This window comes from Cervus canadensis, chromosome 26, assembly GCF_019320065.1.
Source record: "Cervus canadensis isolate Bull #8, Minnesota chromosome 26, ASM1932006v1, whole genome shotgun sequence".
Lineage (NCBI taxonomy): Eukaryota > Metazoa > Chordata > Mammalia > Artiodactyla > Cervidae > Cervus > Cervus canadensis.
In genome coordinates, this window is record NC_057411.1 from 49,806,474 (window position 1) to 49,823,150 (window position 16,677).

Below are 16,677 nucleotides of genomic sequence, written 5' to 3' on the forward strand. Positions count from 1 at the left end.
ACGACCGGGGCACCTATGTCCCCTCTGCGCCCCTCCCCCCCACTTAGAGTGACCCGTGCTCCCTGAGTCCTGGCCACACCTACACGGGGGCTTTAACCTGCCCCCGCCCCCCTTCACAGATAAACATGCTGAGAGTGCTTGACGCCCCCACCCGCGCCCTGGCTCAGCCTGCAGTCATGGGGGCAGGGCGGGGTGGGTCTAGCAGACCCCCAGGTGCCTATGGTCTCCATGCTCCCTCCCTGTCCCCTCTCTGGATGCCGTGACTCCTCGGCCCCCTGTAGCCACATCATCACTGAGCACTTCCTGCCGGCGAGGCACTATGCAAGGTACCATGAGGGCGGACAGGGGATCACAGTGCCTGAGAGGCAGATGACACCTTACCCAGGGCCTAGCATGGGGTGGAGGAGTGAGTGAAACTCCTCACACGCCCTACAGGCTCACCTCTTCCCTTCTCCTACGGCTCTGACTCCTACGTGGTGGGCCATCACCTCCTTCAGGAAGTCTGCCAGGATTTCTCTTTCACAGCAGGTCAGTTCCCTGCCCTCTGTCCATTCCCCCACAGCCTCCTGGGGGAGTGCTTTTTCTCATGGTGTGTCTTCCCCACATGCTGTCCTCCTTTCTTACCAGGCTGGAAGATTTTGGAGGGAAGAACTCCCTCAAGGTCACGTTCTGCACCTGACCAAGAGCTCCACACGCTCAGGTGAAACCACCTCCTTCCCCCTCCCCCGGGGATGCCTGTTCATGAGACCCAGGGAGGTGGGGAGGGCCCCCTGTGAGAGAGGAGTGTCCCTTCCCTGGGAAGGGGCAGGTCCTCATGGAGGAAACAGGAACGTTGGTGGGGGAATCCAGGGAGCCACCTCCTCCCTGAAGACTGCTTTAAGGGGGTCCCAGGAGGCAGGCTGAGGCCAGTTGTCCCTCCATCACCCCAAAATCCAGAGCAGAGCCCTGCTGAGGTCTCCTGGAGGCTGCAAGGGTGCCTGGGAGTGAGGGGAGGAGGGTGTCCATGGGCAAGCGGCCCCCTGTGGCCAGGGATGGGCAGGAATTACCCACAGGGCCCCAGTCTCCTGTGAGATGTCCTCGCCGAGGTGCCGATCCTGGAGGTGGCGGGCTGTACTTTGAGAGAGGGATCGTTTCTCTGCAAGTCCCTTTCAGAAGGCTGCCCCGCCCCCACCGGTCACCCCATCCTGCCGCCCCCCAAGGGTGATGACATCATCCTGTCCCGTGATGCCCCGGGCCAGTGGGAGGAGTGGGAGCGAGCCGCCCCCCCCCCCGCCCACCATCTGCCAGGTGAGGTGTGGAGGAGAATCACAAGCGCATGGAGGTGCTCGGCGCAGGGCTCCTGCTGGGCCCGGGGAGCCGCTGACCCACATCTCACGCAGGAGGGAGGACGCAGCTCAGCAGCACCCAGGACCTGGAGGAGCTCCCGCCACCAGCCGGGTCCCCGGGGAGGGTTTCTCAAGGTCCCCTGGCCTCTGTGTGCCCACCTGTAGAATGGGCACTCACGGAGACCACTCTTGCAGCGTCTGGAGGACCCAGGCAGGGATGCTGTCTGGGGTGTTACAATGATCATTGAGACCATTTCTCTGCCACCGGTGAGGCCAGGTCCCTCGGAAACACGTGACTACAGTCCTCGGATCAGAAGACCCAGTGGGGGAGACGCGTGCCCCCCAGAGGGGAGGGGCATTGAGGGTGCTCCCAGCTCAGAGCACTGCCCCCCTCACCAGCCACATGACCATGGGTCCTGCCTCCCATCTTAGTCCAGTTGCCCCCCCCATCTGAAAATCGGGAGCAAGAATCCGTGCCCTGCCGGGCTCTGTGGCATTCCAGACAGGGCCTGGACAACCTCCCCACCCGCCCGCAGTTACCAGATGCCCCACAAATGGCGGACACTGAGCTCCATTAGACAAATCAATTGCTCCCTTGGGCTCAGCTCTGCCACCAGCTGGGGGGTGGGGTGCCCGAGGTTGCCAGCACACACCCAGGTTATATTTAGCTCTCCACTGGAGCCCTGCCAGGGTGGGGCGTTTCTGCAGGGGATGCCGAGTTTCAGACCAGCCCCAACTGCTCATCAGCCACTGTGAAACCTGCTCCAGAGCCCACTGAAACTGCTCTCTTGCTTCTAACAGTGGATGAAATTATCCCGAGTACACACACACACACACACAATCCCTGCATCATGTCGGTGACACTCAAAGGCCTAGTGCCACAGTGAGAGTCCACCTCCCAAAATAGAGAACGCCGTCCGATCCCTGGAGCAGGAGCTGGCTGGTGCCAGGGGCTCAGACAGCTGGTCTCCACTCAAGCCTCTTGAGACCAGTACTGAGCACAAGCCTGCCCCCCACCCATCCCCCCCACACATCCTTAAAATGAAGAAGCTGGGAAAATAAAACAGCCAAAGCATCAGAAGAAAAAAAAAAAGGCAGAGTTGCCCATAACTCCTGCATTTCAATGTGTTTTCTGCCTGTTTTGTAGATGACACTGTATAAAGTTGGGGACCCCGTATTCTTCATCACCAGCGCGGACACACGCCTTGTACTGCTCCTTGACAGTCGTATTAACGACTGCATAATACTCCATCTTTTATCACCAGCTTCAAGTGTGGTCTAGGAACCCTGGGGTCCTCAGGATGCAAGCAGGGTGCCGGCCGGGTCGAAGCCATGTTTATAATAAGACTGAGATGTTATTTTCCCCCGTCGTTCCCTCTCCCTCCCAAATGTATGCTGGAGTTTGCCTGAGGCCCCGTGACAGGTGGCATCACCACTGACAGAACGCAGGCCGGACACAGGCTCCAGCCGCCGTCCATTAAGCCAGACGTTAATGAGATTTGCACAGCTGTGAAGCAAGGCCAGTCTGTTTCCTGAAAACACTCACAGTTAACATACAACGGGCTATTTTCCTTATTCAATGAATTAAAGATGCTTAAAAATTCTCCATTTTAATGTCTTATACACTTGTCGTTTAGTCGCTCAGTCATGTCCGACCTTTCATGACCCCACCAGGCTCCTCTGTCCATGGGATTTCCCAGCAAGAATACTGGAGTGGGCTGCCATTTCTTTCTCCAGGGGCATCTTCCCAACCCAAGGATCGAATCTGCATCTCCTGTATTGGCAGGCAGATTCTTTACGACTGAGCCACAAGGGAAGCCCTGTCTAAGGCAGTAAATATCAATAAATACAATGCACTTAAACAAAAGCTCTTTGGGGTCCTCAGTAATTTTGAGTGAAGGGGTCCAAAGCCCTCAAAGCTGGAGAATAGCTGCTACAGAAAGACAGACGGACAGTAATTTCCTGAGTCAGCATCTCTGGCTGGACATTCACCCTGCAGAGCCTGTGACCCCTGCAGTGAATGAGTTTTTATGCACCAACCATATCTGTGCTTCAGACCGCTTCTTCAGAAGATTCCGGAGAGCCGCCTTCTTCTACCGAAGGCATGAGCGTATTTAAGGCTCAATGCATCTCGCCTAGCTGCTCCCAAGAGACCGCACAGACCCACAGAGGCCCCTGAGGCCATCAGCTGTGGGGACTCTGGGATGTTTATATTCAGCTGACTTGAGAGGCACAATTTTTATCCCATGAGAGGTCTTTTCTCTAACCCTTAGCTCTTCTACAGACCCCGCAAGGAGGGAAAAAAAGGGTTTCAGTCTCAGAAACAGAATGTTCGAGAAGCTGCCTGGGAAAGCTGAATAATGCCCACCCCCCCCAATATACTTGTGTCCTTATCCCTAGGACCCATGGGTGTGACATCATATGGTTAAAAGGATGCGATGGTTGGTCTTTGCAGATGGGATACAGTTAAGGACCCTGGGATGGGAGGGTCACCCTGGGTCACAGGCCCCAAGCGCACGTGCCAGCATCCTCAGAGGCAGAGGCAGAGACCCGGCCACACACTCGGACGGGGCGGCGGGCGGTCCGAAGGTGCTGGAGAGGCTGGCCTTGAGGTGCGGGTGACGCGGCCACAAGCCAGGGAGCCTCTGGCAGCCAAGGAGAGACGGGGAGGGGACTCCCCCAGCACCTCCGGAGGAGGCCCCGCCCTGCCGAGATTTGACCTCAGCCCAGTAACACAGATTTTGGACCCCGGGCTTCCAGACCTGGGAGAGAATAACTTTCTGCTATTTAACCCCGAGGTTTACGGAGCTTCACGCCAGCCATCCCCCTCCTGTTGGATGCCCCAGTATTGGGGACTGCCTCCCCGCTCTGTCAACCCCATTCCCTGGGCACCAGCTCCTAGAAAACCTTGCGCTGGGCTGCAGGGTGTCCCCCCAGGGGCCTGCTTAGGGCTCGGTGTGTGAGCTGTTGCCAGTGATTTTAAGTCCTCTCAACTCCTTTTCAGAGGCTGCCGGCTGGCTGGGTGCTCAGCCCAGCAAGCTACCCTCAGAGAAGGAGTCTGGGGGGTCAGGTCAGGGGACGGGGGCTGACTGAGGAAGACAAGGTGGCCGCGGCAAGGGCAGAGCAAAGCTCTCCCGTGGCGGGTGCGGGGGGTTGGGGGGGTCTGGCTCTGCCGGAGCAGAAAGAGTGAGGCGGGGGGATGACGGGGTCTGGCGGGAAAGAGCGGTGCAGGCGACGCTGAGGTTTGGCGGGGACCCCTACCCGAGGAAGCAGGAGGCGGCCCTGGGGGGTCCTGGCAGGATGCCTGTGGTCCTCAGCATGCAGACCTGCCCTGCGGCTCACGTGCCGTGCGTGCCCCAGGCCCAGGCCGCACCCCGCGCTCGGCAGAGGCAGCCAGGGAGGCGCCTGGCTGGATGCTGGGCTTCTGCACACAGATGGTGTTTCCTGATTTCCGAGGCAGGTCAGGGGTGTGTTCAAGGGAACCAGTGCCTGTAGTCCCGCACCCTACAGCTACGCCTCAAGTGCTTGGCAGAAGTGGCCAGGCTCAGACTTGGAGAACGGAGGGATGGGGGCGGCCGGGAGACGCGTGTCACGGGGTCGGCGTGGCCACAGCCAGAGCAGCAGCAGGAAGGTGCTGGCCGGGTCCTGGCCCGGCCCGACGGCCCCCTCGCTGCCCACCCCGGCCCATCCTGGGTGGCTGGCTCATTTCAGCCACCCTGGACGGTCCGCCCCTGCACCTGCCGGCCACCTCTCCCACGAGAGCATCCGGGTCCGGCTCAGCCTCGCCGCCCCGCGTCCCTGCACTCTGGGGGTGTCAGACTGCACTCTCCCCGTGACGCTGCCTCTCACTACCCCTCGTGGGTGCTCAGTAGACCCCCCGGGAGGCAGGCGGCCCCCACTGTGTGTGACACCAAGTCACATAGTGGCTGCAGAAGCCCTTTAGCTTGCAGACTGAGGCAGCCCTTCCTGCATCTTCAAAGCCAGCCATGCCGCACCCCGTCTCCTCTCCGACCTCTGCGTCTGCCACCGCCTCCCCTCTTCTCTGGCCCTCCTGCCTCCTCCCTTGGAGGCTCCTCGAGACAGCATGGGCCCCCCGTGAGTACCACCCCCCAACTGCAAGATCCCTTTAATCCCATCCTCAAGGTCACTTTTGCCATGTGTGTAACATATCCCCCCTGTCTGGGGAGGAGGCCAGGGGCATCCTTGGGGGCCGTTGCTCAGAGATGAAGCAACTCAGAGAGGGGGAGTGCCCACCTACAGGTCACACGGCAGCTGGGAGCAGGCACACGGCTTCTCCTGGAGTCCCCGGCTCCAGCTCTGGTTCACTGGTCCTGAGGATGGAGGCAAGGGTCTTGGACCTTCTGGGTTCTGGGAGGAGGAATTCCAGCACCAGGGGGTGGGGAGGGGGAGAGAAGGTGGCAGGAGAAAACACAAGCGTTTGGGGGAATCACTAGCGAGGACAGTGCTCTGTGCACAGTTCAGTCGCTCAGTTGTGTCCGACTCTTTGTGACCCCATGGACCACAGCATACCAGGCCTCCCTGTCCATCACCAACTCCCGGAGCCTACTCAAACTCATGTCCATTGAGTCAGTGAGGCCATCCAACCATCTCACCCTCTGTCATTCCCTTCTCCTCCTGCCCTCAATCCTTCCCAGCATCAGGGCCTTTTCCAATGTGCACAGTAGGTGCTCAATAAACCAAGTAAACAGGCATTCTAGAACAGCCCTGAGCCCTCGAGGGGCTGCCGATGGCGGGGATCAGAGGTGGCCCTGACGGGACTGAGGCTGGGAACAGCAGTGGCCCCAGTCAGGCTGATGCTGGCCCGTATCTGAGCCCGTGGGCCCTCTGTGGGTGCTGTGGCGTGATACCCGCCCTCACCCCGCCCCTGGGCTCCCCTGCGTGGCTGTGGCAGTCACACCGTGCAATGTGTGTTGGTGGGGGGGTCACGATCCCAGGACCAGCCACTCCCCCAAGTCCAGGACGACGAAGGCCCCAGGGTCCTGCTGGTGCTTAGGAGCGTTCTGCACGGTCCCCGAGCAGGACTGAGCCCCCACGGCCCACAGCGGCCACCCACCCATCCAAATGCCCCATGGCTCTTCCCCGCCTCCACGCCCCAGCCCTCACCCTTGTGCTTCCTGGGACCCCCTCCCAGGTAAACCGCCTGCAGCCTCAGCCTAGTCACTCAGAACAAAAGGTGGGGGTGGGCCCCCGGGAACATTTGACACTCGGTCGCCAAACTGACGGGGGGGCCACGGGGTGGTCCTTATAATTCCTCCTTCTTGGAACTTCACGCCCAACTGCAGCGCTAACCGGGGCCTTGGAGATGCCATTTTCCAGCAAGATCCTCGGGCCCCTGACATCTAAGCAGAAGCAGGAGGTCAGAGCAGCAGGTCAGAAAGGCCTGACCCTGAGTCCTCAACCGGGATGAGGGTGGGGGGGGGTGGGCATGAAGCGGGGACCCGAGCTCCATCTAGCACCCGACCTCCATTGGAGGCTGTTCACGGAGCCCTGAATTGAGGCAGTCTGTGCGGATTCGGGAGGGGGGATCCACTCGGCTCAGCCAGCAGGTGTGCAGAGCGGGGCCACTGGGCGCTGGCTGGAGTCGGGTGGCCCGATCTGTCAAACCCCTCGTTCTGTTATGAAGAAACAGGCCACCCAGCATACCCGCTTTGTGCAGGGGCCGAGTGGATGCCCTGTGTGTGTGGTGAGGACAGCCCTGCAGGACTGAGTCGGGGCTGACATCCAAAGCGCCGCTCAGAACCCAGGAGGGCCGCTCTCGGGGGACTGGGCTTCTCTTGACCCCGGCACCGGGCAGGGACTGTAAAACAGCATCGGGCGGGCTGGGCAGCACAGGCAAGAGAACCAGCAACAGAGGAAGTGCCGCGGACCGGAGGCCGTGCCAGCCGATGCCCAGAGGACCTTGCAGGCTTTGCCTCAAGCCCTGGGACAGCATGTCTGGCTGTGACAAAAAAAAAAAAACCCACCCCAGGCCCCTGGCCCCAAAGCCCACGGTCAGTCCTGAAAAGCAGGTGCTATTACCTCCACCTGGGAGGTGGGGAAACCGAGGCAAAGAGGGGGACCTGTGCAACCTGGTGGCCGGGACACTCTAGCAGGTGACAGTTAGGACTGGGACTCAGGTGTTCTGACCCCAGAGCCCTCGAGGCATCAATCAAGACCACTTCCCTTGTTGCTTAGAAATCTCCAGCCAAGGCAACATGGCGCATGAAACCCCCAATATATCACTTTGCAATGGAATTGATTCAGCCTGGGTCTGGCTCCCCACTAGCCTGGAAGCCTCCCGCCCCCGCCCAGGGTAGGAGACGCCGGCAGAGGTCAGAGCACACCTCCCCTCCCCAGGTGTTCCCCGGGACTCGGACTCAGCTGCTCTGCTGGCTTGGGTACCAGGCAGATATCCACAGAGGTGGCTGTCCTGGCAGGCTGCAGAGAAAGGCCCTTAACCAGGCCCCCTCGGCGTGAAGGGCAACGTGCTTCCTGCCGTGAAACCGTCAGATGAGGTCCACGGGGCCCAGAAGGGTGATCCGAGACTTATGGCTCACACCGTGTGTTTCCCTGAACGGACGAAGGCTGAGCCTCAAACCCAGACGATCTCCCCACTGCAGTGGGGGGAGGGGGACGGGTTGTTAGCAGAAAGCAGGTCACACCTCTGAGGATGGCGGTGGCCCTCGTGTTTTCAGACAGGTACACTGAGGCCCAGAGAGGGAAGACAGCTGGCCCAAGGTCACAGAGAGGTCCGGCAGGTGGGCCCGAGAGTCCGGGGAGCTCAGACACTAACGGGACGGTTGATGCCGGCGGGGCTGGAGCTGGAGAAGCCTGGGACGGCCGTGAGTGCCCCCTCCATCAGGAGCGGTCAGCTCCAGGAGACCCCAAGGACCCGGCAGAGGGGACAGCGAGGGCCAGGGGTCAAGGTTACAGGGAGGCGTGTGGACTCCACGCGGTGACCCTCTCCCGGTCTGAGCGGTCCATCCCCGGGTGGATCCCTGGGGCTGAGCCATGACCCTGGACAGGAGCACGTTGGAGGCACAGGGCAAGTCCTCAGGAGCAGACAGGGCTGGGCTGGGGCTGGCTCTGCCTTCCCAGCTACAACGGCAGGCGCCACACCTCGGAACGGGGCCAGGCTCCTCGGCTCAGGTGAGGACATCGGCTGTGAGTCCCCGCCCCACGCTGTCACCAGCAAGCGTCATCGTGAGGCCCCCAGGGGACGAAGCCTCACCCACCCCAAACACTCAGCCTCACCCACCCCAAACACTCAGCCACACGTCACAAAGTCACCGTTGCAGCCCCTAATGCATACAGAGGGACAGACAGACAGCGCCCTCCCGCCAGCTGGACACACAGGATTCAAATCCAGCTCTGTCGTTCACCAGTGGTGGGATGTGATGCCCGGCGCCCTCCTGGGCGTCCACCTCCCCATCTATAGGCGGGGACACCCCGGCGACCCTGAGGAGCCCTGAGAAGCCCTTGGCGGAGCAGGGCCCGAGAGGGGGGCCCCACGAGCGGCGACACCCTGACACTGAAGCAGGCTGCTGCCTGACACCCAAGAGACCTTGGCGATGGAAACATCCCCGGGTAAACAAACACGCGACACTCGGGTTGCTCTGCCCTGCGTCTGAGTGGCCAGAGGCAGCCCAGCAGGTTGGCACCCCTCTGACTCGGGCCCGCAGCAGCTCGCGAGACCACACGATCACCAGGAAACATGAGCCGCCATCTGAACACCAACCCGAGCTTTCCTGTCCCAACTATTTTATCTGCTTCTCCAGCCTCTCCAGCAGCTGAGAAATTAAAAGACGCTTACTCCTTGGATGGAAGGTTATGACCAACCTAGACAGCATATTAAAAAGCAGAGACATTACTTTGCCAACAAAGGTCCATCTAGTCAAGGCTATGGTTTTTCCAGTAGTCATGTATGGATGTGAGAGTTGGACCATAAAGAAGGCTGAGCGCCAAAGAATTGATGCTTTTGAACTGTGGTGTTGGAGAAGACTCTTGAGAGTCTCTTGGACTGCAAGGAGATCCAACCAGTCCATCCTGAAGGAGATCAGTCCTAAATATTCATTGGGAAGACTGATGCTGAAGTTGAAGCACCAATATTTTGGCCACCCAATAAGAAGAACTGACTCATTGGAAAAGACCCTGATGCTGGGAAAGATCGAAGGCGGAAGAAGGGGATGACAGAGGATGAGCTGGTTGGATGGCATCACTGACTCAATGGACATGAGTACGGGTAAGCTATGGGAGTTGGTGATGGACAGGGAGGCCTGGCGTGCTGCAGTCCATAGGGTCGCAAAGAGTCAGACATGACTGAGCGACTGAACTGAACTGAACTGAGCCTCTCCCGCATACCAGGCACTTGGGACCCTCGGTCCCTATGGAGACCCCAGAAGAGGTAGCATCAGAGGCTCGGAGAGGTCCGAGGATCCCATGCTAGCAGGTGGCAGAGCTGGAACCCGAGCCTGGAAGAGCCCGTGTCTGCAGCACAGGGGCCGTCCGACCCAGGGACCAGAGTCGGGCACCCACGGGGCAGCTCAGGGTCACGACAGCTGGCCTGGCCCTGAGGCCCACCAGCAGGACAGACCCCTCCCAGAGGCTCCACCCCACCCTGCCGGCTCCCTGCACCACCAGACTTGCCGACTCCCTCTAGCCGGCTCACAGCTCTCACACAAGACGGCAGACGCTCCGGAGGGTCAGGGTGTCTGACCAGCGACTTGTCCAGAGTGTGGGTCACACTCCCTTCGCTGAGACAGTAAGACTGGGCTTTCCAAGAGTTCACCCAAGTCAGGATTTGGGTCCAGAGAATATGCCGACTGCCCCCAAACCACTTCATTGGACAGAAACCAGAAAGAATCGAAGCACCTCAGGTGGCGGGTTAGGAAGTGACCATGGATTCGAAGGACCAACAGTTTGGAGATGAGGATTCCAGGGCTGTCCAAGAGCTGCCGGTTCTGGGGCAATGACCATCCTGTTCAGGTGCAATTTCAGATGAATTTCTGGGTCAGGATGATTTGTCTTCAGCTACACCTACGTCAGATGCTGTCACCCATGGAAACTGGGCACGTGTGTTAAGATCCGTGTGCTGCCAACTGGGAGACCTCCATTCGAGCAAAGGAGTGGCCCCTGTGGATGGAATTGCCCAACCTGTCACAAAGTCATGGGCTTTGGAAGCAGCACACGCCCACCTTAGACCCGGAACCAACGCCCTTCTTGTTGATTCCTCATTGCAAAAGGCAAGCACACACAATGAAAAAAAACAAAACTGGGGACGGTGACAGGAAGCGTAAAGATGTCGGGGGGGGGGGGGTGGCGGGGGGCGGGGAGCACTAGCTCTTTCGCCACCTCCAACAGAGGGGGGACGCCCTGGACGTCACGATTTCCTTCTGGTCTGCTCCCTGCACTGTTTCATAGCGCGGAGGTCACATAGGACGCACCATTGTGTCCTCAGCTGTTTTCTAAATGAAGCTTTTCTTAAGCACTTTCTCCTAACGTGAGAAACTCCAGTCACACAAGTAACTAGGACGTTCTCGCCAGCCCCCTCCCCCAGGAAGACACGATGCTGCTTGCTCTGGTCTACAACTGAGCCCCGGGCCTGGGGCAGTGCTGGGCACACAGCAGGGGCTTAGGAAACATCTAAGCCCCACGGATGAAGGACCGGACAAAGGACCCACGGATGAGGGACCGGACGAAGGACCCACGGATGAAGGACCGGACGAAGGACCCACAGCCCATGTCCCGTCACTCCCCACCACATACACGCAGCAGGTTTCTGACTTTCTGCTGCTGTTTGGGATGCCGTGGTGAACCAGCCCCGACTCAGATTAGAAACATGTTTCTCTGTTTCAAATGCCGGGGCCGCACCAACCGGAGCAGAGGACTGGGGCTCGGGCTCTGCGTCTACCGCACACTCTCGTGGCCGCCTTTCCTTCCCCGGGGCTCGGTTTCCCCTCTGTGTGGGTGGGTGGGCTAGGACTGGAGCATCCCCCAGGCCCCTTCCAGCTCTGCATTGCTAACCCATCAGCCACAGGAAAAGAAGACAGCTGAGCTGCCACCCAGCTTTCCGCCTGGCCCTGCCCTCCCCTTCTGGGCTGAACTGCATCCGTCCCGCAAATCCATAATCCAGTATGACTGGTGTCCTTTTAGGAAGAGAGAAGGACACAGACACAGAGAGGAGAGAGCATCTGAGGACACAGGGAGGGAACGGCCACTTACACGATGAGGTGAGAAGCCTCAAGAAACCAACCCTGTCCACGCCTCGATCTCAGACTTCCATCCAGTCTCCAGAAGTGTGAGAAGATACAATTCTGTTGTTTAAGCTGCATGGTCAGTGGGAACCTTGTTACGGCAGCCCTGGCAGACTAATGCAACGCCTGCCCCCCATGAAACTCACCTGGGAGAATCCTGCCCACCAGACCTGCAGCCGCCCGGGCAGGACACACAGGCACCAAGAGAGCATAGACCCGGTGCCCAGAGGTGGCAGGGTTGGCTCTGGAGCCCCTCTGGGCTCAGGCTCGTCCCTCTGCCCCACCTTGCCCCGCCCCCCGTGACCACACGGACTGGGACGCTAGAAGACCATCACCAGGCTCACCGTTGTCTCCTGGGCCCCACCTGGGCTCCGGGATGATGCCAGCCTTCCCTGGGGAGGGCCGTCAGGGGACCTGCCCTAGTGGACAAGGGAAGTCCCCGACCTGCCAGATGCGCACAGTGGCCAGGAGAGCCCGGGTGTGGCCAGCAGTGCGCGCAGAGCCGGAGGGGCTCCCTCCACACGGCGGGGAAAGCAGGGCACGGTGACTGCAAACAGAACACAGCTCGCGCGCTCGGTCAGGCTTATCTGACGCGAAACGCCAGCTCCTCCCGCCTCACCGCGCTGCTTCCTCATCCCCCTGAACACTGAAATGAATGCAAAACAAAGCAAGTAGGCACGGGGCCTGGAGGCCACCCCAGAGCCCCCTCAAAGGTGCCCTGAGTGATCAGACTGAAGGAAGACACGCCCGCAGCCGGCACAGCATAAAGGGGAGCCTCCCTCCCGGGGCCGGCGTTCAGGTCCCCTCAGGCTCCGACCGTCGGCTGGTCTGGGCCACTGGAGACTGGACCACGTGCTCCCAGCCACGCCTGCTGGCGCCCAGCTCTGGGATGATGCCAGACTTCCCTGGGAAGGGCCGTCAGGGGACCTGCCCTTGTGGATGAGGGAAGCCCCTGGCCTTCCAGATGTGCACAGTGGCCACAAGAGCCTAGGTACGCGGCGCCAGGGACCACCGTCTGCTCTCTCCCATCATGGCTGTGGGTGAAAATTTCACTGCTGTGCAGGTCACGCGCCGGGCCATAAGCGACAGGTGGCGGGTCAGTGTGCCCACGGCCAGTCCCAAGAGGCTGCGCTGACTCAGAGAGGCTGAAGTTTACTGACCCACACGAGCCCCTGAGGGAGGACCTACTAGATGCAGGGTTTCCGCTATTACCTCATCCTTTCCACGGGGGCAACGATACTGCTTTCAGGAAGCCAAGCTCAAGAAGCGGTCACGCTGTGTCCAAGACCAGCAGGTGGACACTATGATTCAAACCCCAGTCTCCTTGCCCTCTGATCCCCCCAGGACCCCTGGTGACCACCTACCCCTGCTCCCAGGACAACCACAAATGAGGGGGGAAATGCCATGGTTCCTTCCAGGGCTCCCCCTGATTACAGGAGAGATCGGAGGGATCAATTACGGTTGGGGAGAGCCTAAAATTACCTGGTGCACCCTGCCATTACCTCCCCCCCACCTACCATTAGATAAATGTGTCTGGAGGCTCTGCCAAGGCGGGGTGCCCTGTTCCCCAGCCACCTCCAAAGAACAGGTTGGCCATTTCAGAAATCCTCTTCTAGAGAAGTCTGCCTCCTCCAGCCTGCCATTTGCTCTCAGCTTCTCTCCCAACTCCCACTGCCCGTGTGGTCCCTCCTTCCTCAACTAGGAGGGGGAGGGGATAGACTCCCCTTGGGGGGTGCTCCCGGGGAAACACAGGTTCCAAGCAGACAGCAGACAGGAAATGGTCCCTAAAGGCATACTCCCTCCACAGTCCTGTTTGTTTCCCTACCCTCCCGCCCCTCAGGGAGAAACAGCTGTCTCCTCTGGTTTCTGCGGGGTGGCCGGGGGTCCATAATGTAGTCTTCGGGGAGATGGACTCAAGGCAGGACACAGGAATCAGGAAGCACCAGCTTCAAAACCCAGCCCCAATGCAAGACCTGAGCAAGTGACTCAAGCCTGGTGAGGCTCGGTCGCACCCTGGAAAATGGGGTGATGGCCTCTCCCTGCCAGGGAATGTAGGGACAAGCCCTCCAGCCAGGGCTGGGTCCCCAGAAGGCTCTCAAAACGGGGCTCTGGTCACTTCAGAGTCTCTCCAGGAGCCAAGGCCCCCAGCGGTAGGCCTCAGTTTCCCCCAGCGCACTAGGTGGTGGTGACGTGGGATTTTTCCAGCGCCGCACAGAGGCTGTCAGACCCTGCGGGTGCGGCCCCAGAGGCAGCAGCCTGGGTACGCAGTGGAGGGGACGAGGGGCCGGAGAGAGCACGCGCGCGCATCGCGGAGGGCTGCACACAAACTGCGGTTCCGCGCCCCCAAGTCTGCGCTGGGCGAGCCCAGGGCGCCGGGGGGGGGGGGAGGGTCGACCTGATGCCCCTCCCCAACCCACCTACCCACCAAGGCGCTGCGGGAGTCACACAAGGGCGGCGGCCCCCTGCCGCCAAGCCCTCCCCACCCCCCGACCCGTGTCACACACCTCTCCGCCGCAGGGTCTACGGCGGCCGCGCGCCCTTCGCCCGGACCCTGCTGCGACCCCGCACGCCGGGGAGAAAAGCAAAGGAGCGGCGCAGTCCAGGCAGCCCAGCGCAGCCAGGCGGTGCGGCGCTCGGTGAAAGGGGTTCCCGGCCCCTCGGGCGCAGGGACAGGGCGGGCGATGGGGGGCGCGCCTGACCTGCCACACTGCAGACCCTGGAGCGCAAGTCGGCGGCAGCCGCGGGGCGGTTTCCCGTCTGCAGGTGCAGCCACCCCAGCCCTGGCGGCGCCGCGATCCAGTTTGGAGAGGCCCCGGTTCCCCGCACACTCACCCGCGCTCATCTCAGCGGCAGCTTGGAGTCGGGTCGCCGGGGCGGGGCGGCAGCCGGACGCTCGTGTCCGCAGGTGCAGCGCCTGCAGGCGGGATGGGCCGCCCGCCCGCCCGCAGCTCCGCCGCAGCCCCTCGGCGCGCCAGCCCCGCCCCACAGACCCCGCCCCAGACCCGAATCCCCGCCCCGCCCGCCAGGAGGCCCCGCCCCAGCCCCGCCCCCATACCGGATGCACCCTGGGAAATGTAGGCACCGCGCTCCGCCCCTCCTCGCTCGGTGCCACCTGCCGCCCCCCAGGGATGGACTACAGTTCCGGCAGGCTGCGCGGCCCGCGCATGCGCAGGCTGGCGACGCCGCTGCGGCCTCCCGCAGCCCACTCGTGGGGGTTTCTGCGGAGCTGTCCCCGCGGCCTGGCTGGCTGGCTGGCGGCCTGGCCATCGGCTGCTGCCAAGAGCCCACGAACGGGCCAGGAGTGCGGCCGGGTGAGGCGCAAGCTTGGTGCAACGAGCCGCACAGCGGCAACTCCCTCCCTCCCCAGTTTGCAGAAGAGAATCGAGGCGGGGGCAAGCGGGGGGAGGCAGGGTTTGCCCAGTTGCCCCGGCGAGGGGCGAGGCCTGCGCTCTTGACCCCGTATCTAGGGCTTGGCGGCGGCGACCCGATGTCCTGCCCCAGTCTCCCAGAGCGCCGCATCGGCTGGCGCCGTGGTCTGATCCCGGTGGCGCAGTCTGCGGGCCTCCATTCGCCCCCCCCATCCCCAGGGGCCGACTGTCCTCTGTGACGTCAGTGACCTCCCTGGTCCATCACAGGGAGGGCCTGGGTCCCCGGTAGGGCAGAGGGAAGGCCCCGGGTGGGAGCACGGGGACCCCAGTGAGTTTCTGGTGCTGATGGAAGGGGTCTTTGGGGGTGGGTGTGGAGGGTCTGGGTTGACCGGTTCAGAAGGTGGACTCCCTGGACCTGGCCCCACCTGGTGGGGGAGAAGAGAGGGCTGGTCCCAGAAAAGGTGAACTCTGAACAGAACTCTGAGGCAGGAGCAGATAACTCTTTCTGGGCCTCCAGCAGCGTCCACCTACTCCCAAGAGGGGCCTGCGGGAGTAGAGAGGCTGCGGTTCCTGGGGAGAACCAGCCTGGGCAATGCGGCCGGTTGGCCCAAGCCCCATGCGCCCTAGCAACCTGGAAAGACTGGCTGGGCTGGCTGTTTGTGTGGCTGCCCGGCTCCAAGCCTGTCCGCTGGGGCCTTTTGCCCAGAACACGAGTGGGTGTGATGATGGAAGGAAACGAGCAGGGGTCAGGTGCCCTCTTCTTCACCCAGCGGCCCTCTCAGCAGTGCAGACCCGAGCAGTCCTTGCCCCTCTGTGGGCATCAGCGCCCCATCTGTGAAGTGGCCAATTGGAGGATCCACCACGGATGAGAGCATTATATTCTGGTGGTTAGTTGTGGTGAGGACAGAGCCTGGCCAGTCAGGGTGGGGGCCTGGGGGGTCTGACCCCCTGGTGGGGAGCCTGCTTTCTTCTCCGTGTGCGTCGTTAGACTGTGAGCAGTCCCCGCCTCTCTAGATACTTCTGAGGCTCCCATGGGCTAATGCACGCTGGGCCCCAGCAGCAGCTGAGATCAGTAGCTGTGTTTGATATTATTGTGCAGTTATTATCCTTCTGAGTGACTTGTATAAGCCTAGCACGGAGTGGGCACCCCACAGATACCCTGCTGAGGAAAGGGAGGGAAGGAGACAGGGTGCTGACCCCGAGCAGCCGGTACCTTCCAGGCCATCACCCGGGGCAGCAGGCCAGACACCCACCCAATATCAGAGCACCCGCTGCCCCCACGTGTCCTCTTTAGGAAGCTCACCATCGAGTTCGCCACGGAAAGGTGTGGACGGTCCCTTGCTCCCAAGTCCCTGTGAGTCAGAGGGCGAGTGTGAGTGGCCTGGTTCCAGAAGTCCGCTCGACATGCGGCCACCCAGGGCCTCCCAGTGGGGCCTGCCCCGCCTCTCTGAGCAGGCACCTTCAAATGGGGCAGGGACTGGGGAGTCATAGCCGTTCTCAGCTCCTTGAGGAAGGAACCTCAGGGTCATGTGGTTCCAGCACATTCTTTCACTGGGGTAGATCTGAAGGCCCCAGGAAGTCCTGCCAAGGTCACACAGCAGGTTGGCAGCGAGGGAGGACCCCGGGGTCCTGTAGCCACACCTCTGCCCCCTCTGCCCTGGCCCGGCTGGTTCTCCCACAGGGGAACTCCCTGTGGGCCAGGTCTGCTCACTCATCTTCCTCCTGCACGGC

The 16,677-nt window shown here is 61.4% G+C and overlaps 1 protein-coding gene across 1 annotated transcript in view; it reads right to left on the reverse strand.

Moving 5' to 3' along the window:
- Nucleotides 1-14,566, reverse strand: part of ABLIM2 (actin binding LIM protein family member 2) — a 158,666-nt gene extending 144,100 nt beyond the window's left edge. Inside the window, exon 1 of the mRNA XM_043447917.1 lies at nt 14,411-14,566. Coding sequence (XP_043303852.1) covers nt 14,411-14,420 — 10 coding nt within the window. The 5' untranslated portion in view covers nt 14,421-14,566. The remainder of the gene's footprint in view (nt 1-14,410) is intronic.
- Between the last annotated feature and the right edge of the window lie 2,111 nt (nt 14,567-16,677).